At 43.9% G+C, this 24,192-nt stretch overlaps 2 protein-coding genes across 2 annotated transcripts in view; one reads left to right on the top strand and one right to left on the bottom strand.

Annotated features, from left to right (window-relative positions):
- The window catches only part of LOC144697531 (uncharacterized), a 161,592-nt gene that overhangs the window by 80,240 nt on the left and 57,160 nt on the right, over positions 1-24,192 (bottom strand). The window lies entirely within an intron of this gene.
- LOC144697989 (uncharacterized) lies at positions 6,421-7,648 on the top strand. Its single transcript, XM_078569938.1, has one exon. It carries the CDS (start codon positions 6,734-6,736, stop codon positions 7,646-7,648), a length of 915 nt encoding a protein of 304 aa, XP_078426064.1. The 5' UTR covers positions 6,421-6,733.

Genomic DNA, 24,192 nt, shown 5'->3' with positions numbered 1-24,192 from the left:
CTCCATAAGAACATACGAAATAGGAACAAGAGAAGTCTTAACACCCCATCGAGCCTGCTCCACCATTCAATATGATTGTGGCTGATCTTGGGCTTCAACTCCACTTTCCTTCCCACTCCCCATATCCCTCGACTCCCTGAGAGACCAAAAATCTCTCCACATCAGCCGGAAATATATTCAATGATGGAGCATCCACAACTCGCTGGGCTGGAGAATTCAATGTGACAGAGAGAGAAAGAGAGAGAGGAGTGGGAGAGACAGAGAGAAGGTTACTAAACAAAGCACAGGATGTCAATAAACAGAATTCAAGTGCATGGGATTGGGGTAATATTCTGTTATAGATTGAGAATTGGTGAACAGACAGAAAACAGAGAGTCGGAATAAATGTCTCCTTCTCAGGATGACAGGCACTTATTTGTGGGATACTACAAGGATCAGTGCTTGGCCCACAGCCATTCACAAACTATACAAATGATTTGAAGGCACTCATTTAAGCAGCACCTAAATTTTCACATTCTCATTCTTGTTTTCCTCCATGGTTGTGATCATTCCTATCTCTGTAACCTCCTCCATCCTCACAATCCCCCCCGAGATATCTGCTCTTCTCAAATTCGAGAATTACTGATTTTAATAATTCCATCACTGGTTGCCATTCTGTCAGTTTCCAAGACTCTAGAATTGCCTCCCTAAACCTCTCCGCCTCTCTACCTCATTTGCATCCTTTAAGATATTCCTTCAGACCGACCTGTTTGACCAAATTATTGGCCACTTGCCCGAGTATCTCCTTGTTTTCTAACATTTCTGTGAAATGTCTTGGTAAACTATATAACAATAAATGTGTGATATAAACACAAATTGTTGTTGTTGATTTGTAGATATATCAATGTCCCTTCCTCATCGCTAGGTGAATAATCTGTAGCTCCTTACCTAACAGAATTGTGCGAGCACCTTCACCACACGGACTTAATTAGTAATGGGTTGAAAGGTTATGGGGAGAGGGAGGGAAATTGGAGTTGAGGCCAAAATGAGATCAGCCATGATCGTAATGAATGGCGGGGCAGGCTCGAGGGGCTGAATTGCCTACTCCTGCTCCTAGTTCTTATGTTCAAGGATCTATGGACATGCACACCAAGGGTCTGTACTTCCTCGGGTCCTACCATTCATCATGTACTCCCTTGCCTAGTTAGTCCTCCCAAAATGCATCATCTCACTTTTTGGGATTAAATTCCATTTTCCACTGTTCTGCCCATCTGACCAACCCGTCTACATTGTCCTGTTGTCTAAGGGTTTCCTCCTCGCTATTTACCACACTAGTGATTTTTTTGTGTTACCTGTGAACTTACTGATCATACCTCCTACATTCATGTCTACATCATTAATGTCCACTAAATACAAGGGATCCAGCACCCAACCCTGCAGTATGCCACTGGACACAGGCTTCCAGTCACAAAAACAACCTTTGACCATCACCCTCTGCCTCCTGACACTGAGCTAATTCTGAATCCAATTTGCCCTGGATCACATGGGCTCTTACCTTCTGGACCTGTCTCCCATGCCAGACCTTGTCAAAAGCCTTAGAGAATTTCATGTGGACTCCATCAATTGAACTACCCTCATCTTCACACCTCCTCGAAAAATTCAATCAAAATTGTTAGACATGATCTCTCACTGACAAAGCCATGCTGACTATCCTTGATTAATTCTTAATCCCCACGTGGAGATGCAATCGGTCCCTCAGAATGTTTCCAAAAGTTTCCCTACCACTGATGTTGGACTCACAGGCCTATTAACTCCCTGGTTTATCCCTACCATTCTTCTTTAATAATGGCACCACATTAGCTGTCCTCCAGTCCTCTGGTACTTCTCCTGTGATCAGAGAGGATTTGAAAATTAATGTCAGGGCCCCTGCAACCTCCTCCCTTGCCTCCCACAGCACCTGGGATACATCTCATCTGGGCCTGGGGATTAATACACTTTTAAGTCTCAATAAAACCGCTAATACCTCCTCCCTCTCAATACTCATTTGTTCAAGTATATCACAGTCCCCCTCCCTGATTTCTATACCTACATCATCCTTCTGTATAGTTAATACAGATGCAAAGTACTCATTTAAAACCTCATCTACATCTTCCAGCTCCTCACACAGATTGCCATTTTGGTCCCTGATGGGCCCTAATCTTTCCCTGGTTATCCTCTTGCCCTTAATATACTTATAAAATGCCTTTGGATTTTAACTTATTTCACCCAGCTGTGTTTTTCATGCCCCCCTCTTCGCCTTCCTAATTTCTTTTTTAAGTAACCCCCTGCACTCTCTACCCATCAAGGGCTCCTGCTGTTTTGAGCCCTCGGTATGTACCATAAGCTTCCCTTTTTTCCCCCCTTATCTAATCCTGTCAATTCCTCAACATCCTGGTTTCTCTGGACTTGTTGGTCCTTTGTGGGAAAATGTTGGCTCTGCACACTATTTCCTTTTTGAATGACTCCCACTGCTCTGATGTTGATTTTCCTACAAGTAGCTTCTCCCAGTCCACTTTGGCCAGGTCCTGTCTTATCATATTGAAATTGGCCTTCCCCCAATTCAAAACCCTTATTTTCGATCCATCTTCGTCCTTATCCATAACTACTTAAATCTTACTAAGTTATGATCATTATCACTGAACTGCTCCCCCACTGACACTTCTACAACTTGCCCAGCTTTGTTCTCTAAAAGAAGGTCCAGCACCTCTCTTGTAGGACTTTTTACGTGCTGGCTTAAAAATCTCTACTGGATACATTTGAAGAATTCAGCCCCCTCAAAGTCTTTCACACTTTGTCTATCCCAGTTAATATTGGGGAAGTTGAAATCCCCGACTATTATTACCCTATTATTTTGACACTTCTGAGATTTGCCAACACATCTGCCCTTCTATCTCTCCCTGACTGTTTTGGGGTCTATAGTATGCTCCCAACAATGTGATTTCCCCCTTTTTGTTTTTAAGTTCTACCTATACGGCCTGATTTAAGGAACCTTCTAAGGTACCATCCCTCCTTACTGCAGTAATTGACTCCTTGTTCAATATTGTGACACCACCATCTCTTTTACAACCTCCACCCCCTTCCTATCTCACCTGAAGATTCTATACCCCCAGAATATTGAGCTGCCAGTCCTGCCCCTCCCTCAGCCATGTCTCCATGATAGCAATGATATTATATCCCCATGTGTTAATCAGCATCTGCAACTCATCTGCCCTACTCACAACACTCCTTACATTAAAATAAATGTCATCCAGCCTTGCCATGTTGCCTTGTGCCTTAACTTGACCCTGCCTTCCAGACTGACTTGTTTTTTCTTAAATACTTGGATGTACATCACCCCCTACTATACCTCCACTCAGTATCCCACCCCCATGCCAAATTAGTTTAAGAGCCCACCCACAGCACTAGCAAATCTCCCCGCAAGGTTCCCCACACCTTTTAAAGCACTTCCCACACTTAAATTAAAAGGTCTCTTGTCAGTGTGAATGTGCCGGTGTCCCAGCAGGTGGGATGATGTCCTGAACCTCTTACCACACTGAGTAACTGAACAGCCTCTTGCCAGTGTGAATTCAATGTGTTTCAGCAGGTCAGTCCAAAGAGACAAATATTTGTGGGCTCCGGGAGTTTCTAATCCGGGTTTGGAGTCCTACACCGGGTGTTTGTGAACCCTCCCAGTACACCCTCCGGCTCCATTCCTCTCCTGCATTTGGCCCTTTCTCACCCTCTGCACTTTAAATTCCACCGCAACAAAAACAAAAGTACCTGGAAAAACTCAGCAGGTCTGACAGCATCTGCTGAGAGGAACAACAGAACGAAGTAAAAATAGAAGAGAGGTGAAATATAAGCTGGTTTCAGGGGGGGGGGGGGGGGGGGAACAGGTAGAGCTGGATAGAGGGCCAGTGATAGGTGGAGATAACCAAAAGACGTCACAGACAAAAAGTCAAAGAGGTGTTGAAGGTGGTGATATTATCTAAGGAATGTGCTAATTAAGGGTAGAAAGCAGGACGAGCAAGGTACAGAGAGCCCTAGTGGGGGTGGGGTGGGGGGAAGGAATCGAAATAGGCTAAAAGGTAGAGATAAAACAATGGATGGAAATACATTTAAAAATAATGGAAATAGGTGCGAAAAGAAAAATCTATATAAATTATTGGAAAAAAAATTCCACCGCCTTCGTCCCGGTTCCCCGCCCACACTGCGCATGTTCCACTGCCCGCAGGCTCCGCCCCTCTCACTCCGATTGGCTGGAGGACCATTTGCTCCCGCTCGGTCCTCCAACCCCGCCCCCTCTTCCTATTGGTCCGGAGCTGCCGCCAATCATTTGGAGTCGGAATTGCGCAGTCTGTGGAGGCAGACGGGAAATGAGCTCGAACGAGCGGATTTAAAATGTGGGTTTTACAAAGACCGAGTGCGGATCCAGAACCGAAAATAAACGCATGAACAGATAAACTCACGGTACCGGCCCCAAACCCTCAATAAGAAGCCACCGGTCCCGGGTTTGCTCGGAGCTGCGGGAGAAAGGCCCGAGTTATCGACGGCCATCTTTATAGGGGCAATGTGGAGACGAGCGCTTGCGCGGCCGCCATCTTGATGGGCCAATGTGCTTCAGAGCGCATGCGCGGCCGCCATCTTGATTGGCCAATGTGCTACAGAGCGCATGCGGGGCCGCCATCCTCACGGGGACAATGAGCAACAGCCCGAGGGAGACGTTCATAAAATGTGTGTTCACCAGGAGCTTTAGATCAGCAGCAATAGAATTATAAACCCATAGTCACTCAGTAGTACAGAATTTAAGTATTGCTGAAAAAGGGAGACATATTTACTGATATTTCATCTTGCACTCCTCCGGACAGATGCAAAAAAACCAAATTTCTCAGTGAATAACAACTTATGCTGCACGAAGAAAGGGTGTTGACTGGTTTGGCCAGTCAGCTCTGATTGGTCAAGGCATTGACTTGGAGAATGCACCAAAGAGCTATCATCCTCCATGCTTTTGTTTAATTCAACAAACGGCCCCATCCCTCCCTTCTGTCTGCAGTGGACAGTTCCCTGTGTATGAATATATGCAGCTTCTAGCAAGCATAAGTGAGCCACATTATGAGCCCGACTGATAATCTTTGAAATTTGATGTTCTTGCATCTGTCCTGATGAGTACAAGAGAAAAAGTTTTGACAGAATGTCTCTTTTTTTTAGCAATACTCAAGTGTCTTAAAGGGAGAAAATGTGGTCGACAGAGAGAGAGGTTTAGGGAGAGAATTTCAGAGTTTGGGAACGAGGGAACTTAAGGCAAGGTCATTAATGCTGGAGCGATTAAAATGGAGACTGTACAAGATTCCAGAATTCGAGCAGTGCAGCTATCTCAGAGGGTTGTGGGGCTGGAGAAAGGGAGTGGCGATGCCATGGATGGATTTGAAAACAAGGATGAGAATTTTAAAATCAAGTTGTTGCTTGACCGGGATCCAAGGCAGGACAGGAAGCAAATGGGTGACAGAGGAGCAGGACTTGCTACGAATGAAGACATGGACAGCAGACCTTTGGATGGCTTCACGTTTACGGAGAGTAGAATGTGGGAGACCAGCCAGGAGTGTGTTGGGATAGTCGTTCAAGTCTGGAGCTAACAACGGCAGTGATTAGGGTTTCAGCAGCAGATGCACTGAGACGGGGTGAGGGCGGGTGATGTTACACAGGCGATCTTAGTGACGGCACAGATATGAGGTCAGAACCTGATCTTGAGATCAAATGTAACACCGAGGTTATGAACAGACTGGTTTAATCTCAGACTGTTCCTAGGGAGAAGGATGGAGTTGGTATCTAGGGAATGGAGATTGGAGCAGGGATTGAAAACAGTGTCTTCAGTCTTCTCAGTGTTTAATTGGAGTTAATTAGTCATCAGGAAGAGAAGCAGTAACTAGAATGGACCATGAGACTGATCCCAGGTTTAACTTAGTTAGAGAGGGAGAGAAGGAAGGAAGGAAACCCTGGGAGGTTTGGAGAAACCACCTTCACAATCGCTCATTAAATCTCCACACAGTAAGATTTTGGACACAAGGTTAACATCTGCTATTCTGTATGGTCGGTCAGGGGGTTTCAGATTAACGTTTTGTTACGAGTAATGACTGAAGTGAATGATGAAACATATTGTTAACTTCAGTTGGACAAATTTGTTAAAAGGATACAGGAAGAATAATCCAAAACTCGGATTGGTTTCAGCACAGGGAGGAGGGAGAGTGTGTGGGACAGAGATTTGCAGCTTTGGGAGAAGAAGACAGGAAATAATGTTCCATAGAAATGAGAATTGTCTGCTCTGAATTTCTATCCTGTTCTTATAGTGATCACTTTTGTAAACTCCTTTTACAGGGTATCGGAAGGGGGGTGATTTACAGAGGGGGAACTCAAACCAAACATCACATCAAGATCTGACAGAGTCACTCGATTCATCGGGACCTGAATATTATCGTCTTTGAATGTGGAAGGAGAAATATTTGTCTGTTCTGTCTGTGGGAAAAGATTTCAAACACCAATGTGACTGGAAAAGCACCAAGACACACACACCCGAATGAGAGTGTTCCAGTGAACTGACTGTGGAAAGAGCTTTAACCAGTTACACAGCCTGAAATAACATCACACCATTCACAGCAGGGGGAAATTGTACTCGTGTTCTATGTGTGGACAAGGATTCAACTGATCATCAAACCTGGAGAGACACAGGGACACTTGGACCATGGAGAAACTGTGGAAATGTGAGGACTGTGGGAAACGATTCAATTACCCATCCCAGCTGGAAATCCATCGACGCAGTCACACTGGGGAGAGGCCATTCACCTGCTCCCAGTGTGGGAAGGGATTCACTCTGTCAGCCAACCTGCGAACACACCAGCGAATTCACACTGAGGAGAGACCATTCACTTGCTCTGAATGTGGGAAGGGATTCACTCAGTCATCTGAGCTGCTGAGACACCAGCGAGTTCACAGTGGGAAGAAGCCATTCACCTGCTCTGAGTGTGGGAAGGGATTCACTTACTCAACCAACTTGCGAACACACCAGCGAATTCACACTGGGGAGAGACCGTTCGTCTGCTCTGAGTGTTGGAAGGGATTCACTCAGTCATCTGACCTGCTGAGACACCGGCGAGTTCACAGTGGGGAGAGGCCGTTCACCTGCTCTGAGTGTGGGAAGGGTTTCACTCAGTCATCCCAACTGCTGATACACCAGCGGTTTCACAATGGGGAAAGGCCATTCACCTGCTCCGAGTGTGGGAAGGGTTTCACTCAGTCATCCCACCTGCAAACACACCAGCGAATTCATGCTGGAGATACACCATTCACTTGCTCCGAGTGTGGGAAGGGATTCACTCAGCCATCCCACTTGCAAACACACCAGCGGTTTCACAATGGGGAGAGACCATTCACCTGCTCCGAGTGTGGGAAGGGATTCACTCAGTCATCCCACCTGCGAATACACCAGCGGTTTCACACTGGAGAGAGACCATTCACCTGCTCCGTGTGTGGGAAGGGATTCACTCAGCCATCCGGCCTGCTGAGACACCAGCGGTTTCACACTGGGGAAAGACCATTCACCTGCTCCGCGTGTGGGAAGGGTTTCACTCAGTCATCCCACTTGCGAATACACCAGTGAATTCACACTGGAGAGAGACCATAAGAACATATGGAATAGGAACGGGAGCAGACCATTTGGCCTCTCAAGTTTGCTGTGCCATTCAATAAGATCATGGCTGATCTTCTTGTGTTTGAATTTCCACATTCCCATCTAACCTCGATAACCTTTGATTCCTTGCCTAACAAGAATCTATCTACCTGTGTCTTAAAAATATTCAATGATCGCGCCTCCTCCGCCTTCTGAGGCAGAGTTCCCATTCGCACATCCCTCTGAGAGAAAAAAATTCTCCTCATCTCTGTCCTAAAAGGGCGACCCCCTAATTTTGAAACGGTGCCCCCTAGTTCTGGACTTACCCACAAGAGGAAACATCCTTTCCACGTCCACCTTGTCAAGGCCGTTCAGGATCTTGTATACTTCAATCAAATCACCCCTCACTCTTTTAAACTCAGTGGAAACAAGCCCAGTCTGTCCAACCTTTCCTCATAAGACAGCCCACTCATTCCAGGTATCAATCTAGTGAACATCCTTTGAACCGCCTCCAATGCATTTATATCCTTCCTTAAATAGGGAGACCAAAACTACACACAGTATTCAAGGTGCAGTCCTGTATAACTGAAGCATAACATCCTTACTTTTATGTTCAACCCCTCTCCTAACAAAGGATAGCATTCCATTAGCCTTATTAATTACTTGCTATACCTGCATACAAACTTTTTGTGACTCATTTACTCAAACACCTAGGTCTCTCTGCACCTCAGAATTATGCAGCCATTCTCCATTTAAGCAATACTCTGCTTTTTTGTGCTTCCTGCCAAAGTGACCAACTTCACATTTTCCCACATTTCACCCCATTTGCCAGATCTTTGGCCACTCATTCAACCTATCTACATCCATCTGCAGCCTCCTCATGTCCTCTTCACAACATACTTTCCTACCTATCTTTGTGCCAAGTGCCAATTTAGCTACCACGTCTTCACTCCCCTCATCTAAGTAATTGATGTAAATCATAAAAATCTGAGGCCCCAGCACAGACCCCTGTGGGACTCCATTCGTCACATCCTACCAATCAGAAAAAGACCCATTTATAACCCACTCTCTGCTTTCTGCCAGCCAGCCAATCTCCTATCCATGCTAATAAGTTACCCCCTACACCATGCGCTTTTATTTTCCGTAATAGTCTTTGATGTGGCACCTTCTCAAATGCCTTCTGGAAATCCAAGTCCAGTACGTCTACAGGCTCCACTTTATCCATTGCGCATGTTACTTCTTCAGAAAAACTCCAATCAAATGGTTAAACATGATTTTCCTTTCACAAAACCATGCTGACTCTTCCCAATTGCCTTGAGCTCTTCTAAGTGCCCAGCTATAACCTCCTTAATGATTAATTCTGATAACTTCCCCACGACAGACGTCAAGCTAACTGGCCTATAGTTTCCTGTTTTCTGCCTCCCTCCCTTCTTGAATAGAGGGGTTATATTTGCTACTTTCCAATCTGACGGAACCTTTCCAGAATTGAGCGAATTTTGGAAAATTAACACCAGCGCACCGACTACCGCATTAGCCGCCTCTTTTAAGACCCAAGGATGTAGTTCATTGGGTCCCAGAGACTTGACATCGGCAGCTCCTTCAATTTGCTCAGTACCATTTCCCCAGTGATTTCAATTTCACCAAGTTCCTTTCTCCTGTCACCTTCTGATTTGCAGCTATTACCGGAATGTTTTTTGTATCCTCTATATTGAACACAGAAGCAAAATATTATTCATTTCTTCCACCATTTCCTTATCTACTATTAACTCCCCACTGTCACCCTCTAGAGGACCAACACTCACTTTGCTCACTCTTTTCCTTTTTAAGCACCTGTAGAAACACTTGCTATCCATTTTTACATTTCTAGCAAACTTCCTCTCACACTCTAATTTCTTTCTCCTGATTAACCTTTTAGCCATTTTCGACTGTTCTTTATATTCTGTCCAATCATCTGTCCTGCTGCTTATCTTTGTGGAGTTGTCTGCTTTTTCCTTAAGCTTGATGCTTTCCTTAACTTCTTCAGTTAACCACAGATGATGGGTCCTCCCCTTATAATTTTTCTATATGGTCGGGATTCATTCTGAATACTCTGAAATATCCCCTTAAATGTCTGCCACTGCTTCTCTATTCATCTATCCTCTAGCCTCGTTTCCCAGTTCACTTCAGCTAGCTCAGCTTTCATCCCCACATAGTTGCCCTTATTTAAGTTTAAGATACTAGTCTTTGACCCACTCTTCTCCCTTTCAAACTGAATGTAAAATTCAACCATATTGTGCTTGCTACTACCTAGCAGTGCCCTTACTCTGAGGTTATTAATTAATCCTGTTACATTACACAATACCAAGTCAAATATAACCTGCTCTCTGATTGGCTCCTGAACATGCTGTTCTCAGAAACTATTTCAAAAGCATTCTAAGAACTCCTCATCCAGGTTATTCCTGCCAATCTGATTTTTCCAGCTAATGTGTAGATTAAAATCACCCATGATTATTGCCGTCCCTTTATCATAAGCACACAATATTTTCTCTTGAATACTTTGTCCTACACTATGGCTGCTGTTAGGGGCCCATCAACCACTCCCACTAATGACTATTTTTCCCCTACTATTCCTCATCTCCACCAAAACCGATTCTACATCCTGATCTCCTGATCCAAGGTCATCTCTAACTATTGCACCAATGCCCTCTTTGATTAACAATGCTACCCCTCCACCTTTACCTAGCTTCTTATTCTCCTTGAATGTCATGTACCCCTCAATATTAAGGACCCAATCTTCATTGTCCTGCAGCCATGTCTCCATAATTACTATCAGATCATATTTATTTACTTCTGTGTGGGTCATCAATTCATTTACTTTGTTTTGAATGCTATGTGCATTCAGATAGAGAGCCTTCAGTCTTGTCTTTTTGTTACCGTTGTAACGTCTAGTCTTGATTGTTGATTTATTCTTAGGTTTTTTCTCTCAGTCCTTTCCTGCCTTTCTCTGACCTCATTTCTCATATTACTATTTTGCTCTCCTGTCTTGACTCTATACCTTGAATTGCTACCTCTACCAAAGCTTGATCCCTCACCACTCTTGTTTAATTTAAAGCCCTCTCTACTTCCCTGGTTATGCGATTTGCGAGGACACTCATCCCTGCACAGTTCAGGTGTAAACCGTCCCAAGGGTACAGCCCCCACTGTTCCCAGCACTGATACCAGTGCCCCACAAATCGGAACCCAGTTCTCCCACACCAATCTTTGAGCCACGCATTGGTCTCTCTAATCTTATTTGCCCAATGCCAATTTGCACGTGGCTCAGGTAATAATCCAGAGATTATTACCTTTGGTTATTACATAATTTGGTGCCTAGCTCCTTATACTGACTTTACAGAACCTCTTTCCTAGTTCTACCTATGTCATTGGTACGTACATGGACCACGACAACTGGATTCTCCCCCTCCCATTGCAAGTCCCTCTCCAACCCTGAGCAGATGTCCCGAGCCCTGGCACTGGGCAGACAACACAGCTGTCTGGACTCTCACTTTTTGCTGCCGAAAACAGTGTCAATCCCCTCACTATACTACCCCCTACTACCACTACATTCCTTTTTGCTCCACCTGCGTGAATGGCTTCCTGTACCACAGTGTCATGGCCAGCCAGCTCATCCACCTTGCACATTTCACTTTCATCCACACAGGTTGTGAGCACCTCAAACCTGTTTAACACTTGCAAAGTCTGAGACTCCTCCACTACTGCCTGCTCAGTCCCATTACCTGCCTCACTGACAGTCACATCCTGCTGTCCCTCACTGCTGATCAAAACAGATGACCCTCTTCTAAGGTGGCTGTCTTCTGGAACAAAGTATCCAGGTATTTCTCCCCATCCCTTATGTTACACAGTGTCCGCATTTCGGTTTCCAGATCAATAATCCTGATCCGGAATTCCTCAAGCTGCTTACACTTCCTGCAGATGTGTTTGTCATGGATCGCCTTGGCGTCCAAAAGCTCCCACATCTCACAGCTGCAACATAACCCCTGTCCTACCATTCTAACTTATGTTATTTAGTTAATTTACTTTAATTACTTTCTTCCTATGTATGGTACAATTTACTGTGTTTACTGAATGCTAGTACCACTGACAGCTAAAGATTATCTGCTTCTTAACTACAAGGATTGTGTATTAGATGTTTATTTAAGTAACAGCCTGTTCCTCACTCAAATACCCCGTCTGTATTTATACACATTCCTTACTCAAATCCCCAATCTATTTATAGGCGTTCTTTACTCAAACCCCAGGTCTGTATTTATAGGTGTTCCTCACTCAAATACCCTGTCTGTATTTATAGCCGCTCCTCATTCAAATCCCCGGTCTGTATTTGTAGGTGTTGCTCAGCTCCCGACTGTCTCCTGCGGGTCCGCTTCGCTCTGACTCCCAGCAAGGTAGGCCTCACTCGAATCCCCGGTCTATATTTATTGGCACTTCTCAGCTCCCAAGTATCTCCCATAGGTCCGCTCCGCTCCAACTCCCAGCAAGGTAGAGGGATGGAGCCAGTGGCTATGGAGTGGAGTTTGTAATGGGGACTGAAGACAATGGCTTCAGTCTTCCCAATATTTAAATGGAAGAAATTTCTGTTCATCCAGTACTGGATGTCAGACAAGTCAGGACAGTGTGTGAATTGGAGGGGAACTTGGAGGTGATGGTGTTCACCTACACCTGTTACCCTGGTCCTTCTAGGGTTGGAGATTTAGAGTTTAACCCTATGCTTTATCCAGTGCCTCTCGCACCTCACTCTCTATTTGCTCCGATGGAGTCCAGAGTCTTGTGTTGGCCCAGACTGGGTGACAGGTTCCCTTCCCTGAAGGACATTAGTGAACCAGTTGGGTTTTTATAACAATCCAGCAGTTTTCATGGTCACTTTTTCCTAGTTCCGGCCCCACAAATTCCCAGATTCATTCAGCTCAATTTCACAACCTGCCTTTGTGTTTTTGTGGGTTCTCTCTCACTCCCTTTTTTCTGTTTTAAATCAATTTCACAGGGGATTAGAAGGGGAGGATTTTAATTTGGGGAAGTGAAACAAAACATCACATCAGGATCTGACTGACTCACCCAATTTATCGTAACCTGAATATCATCGGATTTTGAACATGGAAGGACAAAGCACCGTTCACAGTGGGGAGAAACCGTACACGTGCTCTGTGTGTGGAAGAGGCTTCAGCCAATCATCTGGCCTTTCAGAACATAAATGCAGTCACAACAGGGAGAAGCTGTGGAAACGTGCGGATTGCAGGAAGGGATTCACTTATACAGTTCAGCTGGAAACTCATCGTGACAGTCACACTGGGGAGAGGCTGTTCACCTGTCCAGAGTATGGGAAGGGATTCATTAATTCATCCAATCTGCTCACACACCAATGAGTTCACACTGGGGAGAGACCATTCACTTGCTGCATTTGCAGGAAGGGATTCACTCAGTCATCCAGCCTGGTGATACACCAGTGGGTTCACACTGCGGAAAAGCTGTTCTCCTGCTCCGAGTATGAGAGGGGATTCACTGACTGATCCAACCTGCTGGCGCACCAGCGTCTTCACACTGACGAGAGACCGTTCAGGTGCTCTCACTGTGGGACTGGGTACAGGGGTCTGTTTCTGCTGATGTTAATAAACCACAGCCCTATCATTCTGGTTAATATTCTGCATAAAAATCAAATAAATCAGTTTTGTGTTAAACACAGTGCATTGAGTCTTTTTAATATCTCGAACACAAGTTAGTTCCTTTGAAGCACTTTCCCTCTCCTTCAAATCTGCCATCATCACTCCCTCCTCACTAAAACGAATCCTTGACCCCAATGCCCTTGCAAACTATCTCCCCATTTCTCTCCACCCTTTTCTCTCCGAAGTCCTGGTCACCTCCAAAATCCATGCCAATCTTTCATGAAACTCCATGGTTCAATCCCACCAATAAGAAAACTGCCCCTGCCACAATATTGAAACAGCTCTCATCAAAGTCAAAAATTACATCCTCTGTGAATGTTCAAAGGTAAATTCTCCCTCACTGTCCTTCTTGGCCTGCCTGTGGTCTTTGACATCATTGACTGAAGCATCCTCCTCCAATGCCTCTCCACTGGTGTCCAGCTGGGTGGGACTACATGCTCCTGATTCCTTTCTTATCTATGTCATTGTAGCCAGAGAATCACCTGCAGGAGCTGAGATTATTTGAGTTACATTTTCATAGACTCACACTCGATTAGTGATCAGGTGTCACTGAACTTTGACACACAGATGTTTCATTATCACTTTCACAGTGACCATGTCTGACAGGCCAAGTCCTTCTTTCTGCAGCAGCCCTTCTTGATAAGATCAACAGAGAAGAGTGAAGACATAGCCACTACCCAAGCTCATAGCAATAAAAATGTCTGCTAATGCCCATTAAAATATAAAGCACAGCAGAACAACAGGGTGTTAGTTTGTGACAGACTTATTGAAACAGATTCATTACCAAGAATTTGCCAACAGGTCCATTATTGCAGGATGCAAATGGTAGGAGATGGACCTTGTCATTCTTAATTTGCAATGTCTATGTTTGCAGAATCTCACCCTCACTTATACAGACTCACTCAGTAAATGGTCAGATCTCATTGAACTATGACACAATCATATTCCAATGACTCACACAGATTGTACCTTGCAGACCACATCACTCTCGATATATCAGACCCTTTCCACAAGATTGACTATGTTATTGTCCACACCACAAGATCACAGCGCTACAAACACCTGGAACTTCCTGTTAGAATGTAAAGCTGGGAGAACAATGGAATGTTGCTCTGTTACAAACATGGTGATAGAGATTGACTGTCAGAATAAACCAATAATTTTTACCACATTATAGATTTGGTTTGGCGCTGAAGGAGGCCATTTGGCCCATCGTGTCTGCACTGGCTCTCTGAATGAGCAACTCAACCAGTCCTATTCTTCTGCCTTTTCCCCATAAACCTGTACATTATTCCTTTTCAGATAACAGCCTAATTCCTTCCTGAATGCTTCAATTGGACCGGCCTCCACCACAGTCCCACACAAAGCATTCCAGACCCTACCCAGATACTGCGTGAAAGGATTTTCCTCATATCATTGTTGATTCTTTTACTGATCACTTTAAAAGTATGCCCTCCTGTTCTCAATCCTTTGATGAGTGGGAACAGTTTTTCCTTATCTACTCTCTGCAGCCCCCACTTGATTTTAAATTACTCTGCCAAATATCCTCTCAGCCTTCTTTTCTCTAATGAAAACAGTCCTAATTTCTCCAATTTATCTTCTTATGAGCTGTCCTTCCTCCCTGGAATCAAGCTTGTGAATCTTTTCTGTACCCTCTCCAATGCCTTCACATCCTTCCTGAAGTGTGGTGCCCAGAAATGGATGCAATAAACCACCTGAGGCCAAGATAGTGACTTATACATGACCTCCTTGCTCTTCTACTCTATGCCCCTATTAATAAAACCCAAGATACTGTATATTTTATTAATCACTCTCTTTATCACTCTCCTGCCACATTCAATGACTTATGGACATATACACCCAGGTCCCTTTCTCCTTCAACCCCTTTTGTATCTTCTGCAAACGTTGAAATTTTTCCCTTTACATCAAGATTTAGGTCATTAATATATATCAGGAAAAGCCCGAGTTCCAACACTGACCCCAAGCGAACACCATTACAAAACTTCCACTAGCCTGAAAAACATCCATTAACTACTTTCTGTTTCCTTCCACTGAGCCAATTCCGTATCCATGTGGCTACTGTCCCATTTATTCCATGAGCTATAACTTTGCTTAAAAGTCTGTTGTGCAGCCCTGTACCAAATGCCTTTTGAAAGTCCATGTACACCACATCAACAGCATTACCCTCATCAACCCTCTCTGTTACCTTTTCAAAAATCTCCAGGAAGCTAATAAAACATGATTTTCTCTTAAGAAGTCCATGTTGTTTTTCCTTAATTAACCTGCATTTGTCCAGTGGCTGTTAACTTCGTCCAAATTATAGTTTCTAGAAGTTTCTCACCACTGAAGTTAAACTAATTGGCCTGCAGTTGCTGGGCTTATCCTTACACCTATTCTGGAACAAGGGTGTAACTTTTGCAATTTTTGAGCCCTTCGGCACCTGAGTCTGAGGCACAATTAAATATTATGGCCAGCATCTCTGCAACTTTCACTCTTATTTCTCCCAGGATCCTTGGGTGCATCTCATTTGGCTCAGATGATTTCACAACTTTAAAGTAAAAGCAAAATACTGTGGATGCTGGAATTCTGAAACAAAAGCAGAAAATGCTGGAAAAGCTCAGTAGGTCTAACAGCATCTCTGGAGGGAGAACAAAACAGTAAGTCATATGGACTCGAAACATTTTTTTTTTTTTTCATTCCACAGATGCTGTAAGACCTGCTGAGTTTTTCCAGAATGTTCTGTTTTTGTTTCACAACTTTAAATATAGATAACCTATCTAATATCACCTCTAATTCAATTTTAAACCTTTCTGGATCTGAATCACCTCCTCTTTCACCATGTTCTGGGTAGCATTTTCTTCCTTGGTAAAGGCAGTTGCAAAGTATTCATTTAGACTCTCGGCTATGCCCTTTGCCCCCATGTGTAAATCCTCCTTTTCGTCCCTTATCATCTCTAGTCCGAATGGCAGGAGTTGGAACTTGATCTTTCTTATTTTCCATCCCGATGCGAACAGAACCTTCCCCTTGCTTTCCCAGATTCAGACAAAGATTAACTGAGACGCGGTCTCTAATGGCGGCCGGATTACCCACAATCCCCTGCGCCTCGAAAACCGCTCTATCTGCCGCGGGTTGTCCGGGTGGATGGCGCATGCTCGGAGTCTCCTGCTCTCTTTGCTTGAGGTTGGTGCCGGAGAGAAGCCGGAAGCGGCGGATTGTGAGAGTGGAGAATGTTCATTGGTTCCCATCAGCATGGTCACACTGACGAGAGACCATTCAACTGCTCCAACTGTGGAAAGGGATTCACTCAGTTATCCCATCTGCAGACACACTAGTGAGTTCACACTGATGAGGCCTTTTAAATACCCAGACTGCGGGAAGCGCTAGAAATGTTCCAGGCAACTGATGCCTTATGAACATGTTCAGACTGACGAAAGACCGTTGAGGTGCTCTCATAATGGGCCTGGGTTCAGGCAATCCTCTGACCTCACTGTACACCAGTGAATTTACACTGGGGAGAGGCTGTTCTCACGCTCCGAATGTGGCAAGTCATTTGGTTGTCCATCCACACTGCAGAGATAACAACCAGTTCACAAGTATAAAGACAAAATACTGCAGATGCTGGAAATCTGAAATAAAACAAAGCGTAGAAAGACTCAGCAGGTCTGGCAGCATCTGTGAACAGAAAAACAAAGTTTACGTTTTGAGTCCACATGGACTCTTCTTCAGAAGAGTCACATAGACTCGAAACATTAACTCAAGTTGACAAGTAACTATAGTGATTGATTTTGCTGTTAATCACATTTGGGACTGAACCATGTTCTATGGGGTCTGTTTCTGCTGTTGTTAATAAACTCCAGCCAAGTTATAGGGGTTAAAATTCTGGATAAAAGTCAAATAAACCATCTTTGTGTCAAACACACAGTGTGTCGAGTCTTTTTCATTTCTCTACAGACGTTAGTTCCTTTTGAAGTGCTCTCTCTTTCCCCTGCCTGTTCTGTTCTCACCTCCGACAGCAAGTGTGAGGAGCTCATGGAGCTTCTTTGTCACTAAGATTAAGTCAATCCGATCAGCTGCTTTGCTCCCTTCCACTAGCCCACCAAGTCAACTGTCTCTAAAGATCCCCCATGTCCAAGCTCTGAATTCAGATCTTTCTCCAATTTCTTATTTCCCTTCATAGCCTTTAAGTGTTCATCTTGTCCATGAAACTCGCCTTCTGCTCCAGTGACCCTATTCCCACTGAACTGCTGACCATTCAACTTCTCCATGTTGGCTGATATTGTTCATGTTTTTTTTTCCCCTCCCTTCTGGTACTGTCCCTCTCACCTTTAAATCCACTGTCATCATCCATCCTAAAAAAAGGATCTATCCTTGGCCCCTCCTATTTCTCATCTACATGCTGCCACTAGGTGACATCATCCAAAAGCACCATGTTAATTTTCACATGTACACTGACAACACCCAGCTCTACCTCACCACCATCCCTCTCCATTCCTCCACTGTCCCTAAATTATCAAACTTCTTATCTCACATCCAGTATTAGATGAGTAGAAATTTGCACTTTTTAATAATTTAGAAAAGCAAAACCATTGTCTTCAGTGACCAGTACAACTTCCGTTCCCTAACTCCCGAGCCCATCCCTATGAGGTAACATTGCGATATGTTGTCCTATGTTTATCAAGCCAGGAATCTTTGTTCCTAAGAGAGAGAGAGAGCTATTCCTATAATATTCAATAAACTTCTGAAGATTTTATATGGTTATGAGACAGTGATTTCTCACAGATCTCCCCACCTTGAGAAGGGAATATCCTTATTGTCGTCTCACAACTGATTTCTGACTAACCTCACTATTTCTGAGCTACCAGCTTGTTTTCCTAATTTCTTTATGACAAACTGTAGATAACATGCTAAAGCTACTAGAATGATCAGAATCAGCAACACAAACCCTTGAGCTGCCACCAAGAATAAATGTGAAAACTTTATCCACTAAATGTGATAACTATCGACTGAGATTCATCCTCCCCACCTGCCGATCATCTCACACAATTTTAAATTATTGACATGTGGTAAATACATCTGGTTCAAACAAAAGTTCATGCACGGAATTTAAAGATTCTCTAGTTCACTATTCACCTTCATCTACCTTGTGGATATTTTCTAAATCTAGATTCTGTTTCCCTCTTCACTTTAATTTTACTTCTTCTGGAAGGTACCAGTGTGTTTAATTCTATCCTGATAGTTTGAAAGTCAGTTTCTCTATGGAGTGTGTGTCAATGTCTTGATGATTTATAATGTCTCATTCAATTTTCCACAATAATCATTACATGTTGTTCTGTTGTCAAGTAGCTGAGTATGCCTGGGACCTGTTCTTCAGTGCAGGGTCACCATGCATTTCCACATGGCGACCTAGGAGGGATGAATCCGGCGGCTGGGTTAGGTAGAGAGTGTGGGGATGGCAGATTCAACAGTGGAATCCAAAAGGGAATTGGACCAAAAACTGCAACATGTCCAGGGAAAAGGTAGGGGAGTGGGACCAGGTGAGTTAATTCCAGAAAAGTAAGAGGCCTCCCTTTTCAGACGGAGATGAAGAGATTTTTTATGCTTTTTCAGAGGGTCGTTAGTCTGAGGAATTTTCTCCAGAAAGCAGTGGAGGCTGGGTCATTGAATTTATTCAAGGCTGATTTAGACAGATTTTTGATGGTCAAGGGAGTCAAGGGTTATGGGGGGTTGTGAGGGCGTTGGGGGGGACAGACAGACAGGAAAGTGGAGTTGAGACCACAACCAGATCAGCCTTGACCTTATTGAGTGGTTGAGCAGGGTCAAAGGGCTGAATGGCCTATGTTCCTCTGACCCGGCTGAATGGTCTCTATATGTTGTTTTGGGGTCTGATTTTATGGTACAGTGAGGGGCTCGAAAGACAAAATGGCCTATTTCTGTTGGTATTTGTTACGTTCTAACTCAGCATGGTTACCTATCAAGGCAATGGTTGCTATCATATTGCCAGCAGTAGCGTATGCGAGTGGTCTCAGGCTCTGGATTTAAGCACCAGTTCCTGTTAAATCATGGATTTAAATCCCACCATTGCCAAAGTTTCAGTTGGTTTGTCTTTCAGACGTTTCATCAAATCCCTTAGAATAGGCTCCGGGCATTTGATATATGACGTGGTTCGTCTTGATAGGTAGAACAAGGGAGGCTGTAGGAATTGCAGGGTGACTGGGAATAAATGGGGCTGAATGCCCTCATTCTCTGCTGTAACCATTCCATTCATGAACAACAATGACGCTAGTATAAGGCCTGCAGCCGTGACTGAGTGGTTAAAGGATGGATTTAAAATCCATTGGGGCCTCCCCACGTGGGTTAGAGTCCTGCTGACTGTACTTCTCGCTGTTCCTTCGTTTTGCTGCCTCCCTGCCTCCAGAATTAACTATTGGTTAAATGGAATCAGCAGCTTCCAATCACTCCCGTGTGGTTTTCCTGCTTCACTTCCATGTTGCTTCATTTCTGTTGATCCATAAGCATTCACGGAATTTGCAGTCAGAAATGATACAAAACTGAGCTAATTTGTGCCATTCTTGCGTTCTGAGAGTTTTTCTGTCCTTAGAGATAAACCCTTGCTCGCTACCACTCACGTTGTATATTTCTGTGTGTGTCAATGTGGTTCAGTTCCCCGAGGGGTGAACACATTTTTTACCATCGCAAACCTTATTCGCTTTCTTTATATATCTCCATGGTAAATGGTACAGAGAATAACAACAGGTTGAAAAGTTGCAAGAGGAGATTGACCCTTTGTGTTTATTTGAGTGGAGACTGCTTATTGACTCAGTGCCTGTATGTTACACAGCGGAAGGTGATTGAAATTTTCACTGAGCAACATTTGAACATACAATGGATTCATTCGTTGTGATGGTGTGTTCCAGTTCTATATATGGAATTTGACAGTCAATTTCTATTCGTTGTTTTGAACCCAATCTTTCTAATAGGTTGGATAGAATGCACATGTTTCTTTCAGTTTCTCGTGTTATTTGAAATGAATATTCATAAATCTATCTAGCCATAGAGTCATAGAGGTCTACAGCACAGAAACAGGCCCTTTAGCCCATCGAATCTGCGCCATCAAACAAGTACCTAACTGTTCTAATCCCATTTTCCAGCTCTAGGCCCATGGCCTTCTCTGCCATGGCATCACAAGTGCACATTCAAATACTTCTTGAATGTTATGAGGGTTTCTGCGTCTACCACCCTTTCAGGCAGTGAGTTCCAGATTCCCACCACCCTCTGGTTGAAAAATTTCTTCCTCACATCCCCTCTAAGCCTCCTTCCCCTTATCTTAAATCTATGCCCCCTGGTTATTGATCCCTCCACCAAAGGGAAATGTTCCTTCCTGTCTACCCTATCTATGCCCCTCATAATTTTATACACCTCAATTATGTCACCGCTCAATCTCCTCTGCTCCAAGGAAAATAACCCCAGCCTATCTAATTTCTCCTCATAACTAAAACTCTCCAGCCCAGTCGACATCTTGGTAAGTCTCCTCTGCACTCTCTCCAGTGCAATCACACCCTTCCTATGATGCGGATTCCAGAACTGCACGCAATATTTGGAGACACACAATATTTGTGTGAGAACTTACCGAATAACAGCAGCGCTGGCAAAGTTTGGACAATATTTCCTTGTAGCCAAAGGACACAAAGCAGAATTATGTCGGTAATATGAGTAGAAGCAGGAAGAGAGGGAGTCTACTTGACCCTAGGTTTTCTTAAACCATTAAACCTTCAGTTGGAAGCTAAATCTCTAGTGGTTCAGCCGTGGTGCTTTCACTGCCTGGGTTAAATTCTGTGTCTTGATGTTGTGCAAAATGTCATAACTAGCAGCCAATATATGTTTTGAAAAAGTGTCAAATTAGACTCGAAACCTTCACTCTGTTTCTCCCTTCATATTTACTGTCAGACGTGCTGAGAACTTCCAGCACGTTCTGTTTTTATTATAACATGAATTACTGTCTTTATCATACACGTGAACACAAGAAATAGGAGCAGGAGTAGATCACACGGCCCATCGAGCTTGTTCCATCATTCAATTCGATCATGGCTGATCTTGGGCTTCAACTCCATTATCCGGCCCGTTCCCCATATCCCTTAGTCCCCCGAGAGACCAAACATCTGTCCATCCCAGCCTTAAATGTATTCAATGATGGAACATCCACAACCCTCTGGGTAGAGAATTCAAAGATTCACAACTCTTTGGATGAAGTAATTTCTCCTCATCTCAGCCCTAAATTATCGACCCTTTACCCTGAGACTGTGCCCCAGTGTTTTAGACTCCCTGACCAGTGGAAACAATCCCTGTGTCCACCTGATCAAGCCCTCTCAGAATTTTACAGGTTTCAATGCCTTTCATTCTTCTAAACTCCAGAGAATAAAAACCCAATTTATTCAGCCTTTCATCGTAGGACAACCAGCTCATTCCAGAGACCAATTTAGTGAACCTTCCCTGCACCGTCTCCAATGCAAGCTTGCAGGATAATGGAGTTGAAGCTTTTATAAATGCGGAGATGAAAACAGCACACGGGATTCTAGATGCCGTCTCACCAAAACCCAAGGGAACGGGCAGGATAATGGAGTTGAAGCTTTTATAAATGCAGAGATGAAAACCGCACACGGGATTCTAGATGCCATCTCACCAAAACCCAAGGCTTCTTTATTCTTGCTCTCCAATACCCTTGTAATAATTGCTTGCTGATCCTGCATGCTAACTTTCCACATTGCACACCCAAGTTTCTTTGAGCATCAGCACTTACAAATTTCTCACATTTTAAAATCATTCTCTTGTTCTCATTTTTATAACCAAGTGAACATAATCGCACCTGCCTACATTATATTCCATCTGCCATCTTGTTGCCCACTCACATAACCTTCCGATATCTTTTTGCAGTGCTCTTCTCAAAGGTTACCTTACAACCAAATTTCATAAATATTAATCGCAGGACCCAATGACAATTAAACTCACGACCGCTGGTTTACAGGACCAGTGCTCTAACAACTGAGCTATGGAGCCACTTACTATATCCCGCTCACAGTAAGCCTCCTAGTGGAACGAGGAACAGGACAACATTCCGCATGGATGATATTTGATAGACCTGGAAATGCCTGAAAGGGAGAACAGGAAATTAAAGCTGCGACATGAAAGCAGCAGAATTTGACGTGTGTCAGTTGCTTTCAGTGATGAATGTCTGCCGTGGTAATGTGAGAGATTTTACTGCCGACTGTTTACACTGACACAAATATCACTCCTGACCAATCAATCACAACTGCTCTTTGAAAGCAGGTCGAATGGCCTCTTTCTTTGCTGTAACTGTCTATAATTTTATGTCTCCCAGCATAATTTCCCAGTCATTCCGACATTTTATTACACGCTTGGGGGAATGTACTTTCTTACATTCTCGCTTTTGAAGTCAAGACACTGAGCAAACTCAAAGTTTTTCTTAAATTCCTGAGCAGGATTTGGAACCAGACAGTTGAACGACACCATATTGGTTCCAATCCTTCACTGCACCTACCCCTTAAAAACACCTCTGGTGAAAGTGTCTGAAAAATGGCAAATGTGGCCCAGATAAAGCACGTTGCAAGAGTTATAGACAGCTTTCCTCGTGATTTAGAGGTGAGGATTCGGCCCTTTCACCGCCGTGGCCCGGGCTCGATTCCCGGTCAGGCAATGAAGGTTTATTGATCTGGTACAAACTGTTAAAACAGGCCTGATTTACTTATTGATTGAAAACGGAAAACGCACAACAGTTCCGCCTGAATCAGTGGAGTGGGAGTTGAAGTTCCACATCAGAGCTGCAAATGTCACACGTGGAACATCTTTGAGAAGAAATACAGTTCCTAATGTCCGAGAGATTTCAGTTTGGACTATTTGTATTTACAAATTCATTCTCTTGATGTGTCCATTGTCTTAACTACTCCACCACAAGGACTCGGTGCCAGTTTAAATGTTGCTCAGTGAAAATTTCAATCGCCCTCCGCTTTGTAACACTGGGACAGTTAGTAACTGAACAGTCTCCACTCAATAATACAGAAAGAAAATTCCTCTTGAACCTTTTAAACCTGTTTTTATTTTCTCTCTACGATTTTAATCTGAAGCCACAAAACTAAGGTGAATAAAGTGGGGATTGCTAAAAATGAGGAACTGAAGCACATTGACACAGACAGAGGTACACACACTGACATACAAACCGAGAGCGACAGAGGCCTCAGGAGAGACAAACATCCAGAAGGAAAGGATATCACCAAACTGGCTCATTTGTTCTATTTCTTATTGATTTCGCAAATCAATAAGGAAGAGCGGGATTTTTTGTTTGATTCTATTTACCCGATAACTAATCCTGTTGGCACCTGGTTAAAATCGGGAACAACGAGAACCGCAGTCAGCAAACCAACATTGGGGAAACCCCGATGGATGTCAGAACCATCGCCCTCAACACTCGCCCGCGACTAACAGCACGTCCTTAGGGAAAACATGTTCATATCAAATCAGAGACAGCTATAGAGTAAGTCTTTCGGCCCGTCGTGTCTATGCTGGCTCTTAGGAAGAGCAACTAAACCAATTCCACACACCCGCCTTTCCTCCACACCAATTTCTATTTACATTGTCTCTCCTCGTTTACCCTGTCAAGATAAAGGACCACAATCCGCCCCACTCCCCGAATTAAACTGGACTTGTCTCTTGCTCACCCAAAGGGAATTCCTAACGTGCCCGAAAGTGGGAAGCAACTGAAAATTTGGGAGCGGTGGGATTCGGACCCACTCCTCCAGAGACTGGAACCTGAATCCAGCTCTCCCATTTGTA

This window comes from Cetorhinus maximus, chromosome 23 (assembly GCF_964194155.1).
Source record: "Cetorhinus maximus chromosome 23, sCetMax3.hap1.1, whole genome shotgun sequence".
Lineage (NCBI taxonomy): Eukaryota > Metazoa > Chordata > Chondrichthyes > Lamniformes > Cetorhinidae > Cetorhinus > Cetorhinus maximus.
Note: the sequence above shows the minus strand (reverse complement) of the source record. Positions and strands in the feature narration are given on the sequence as shown.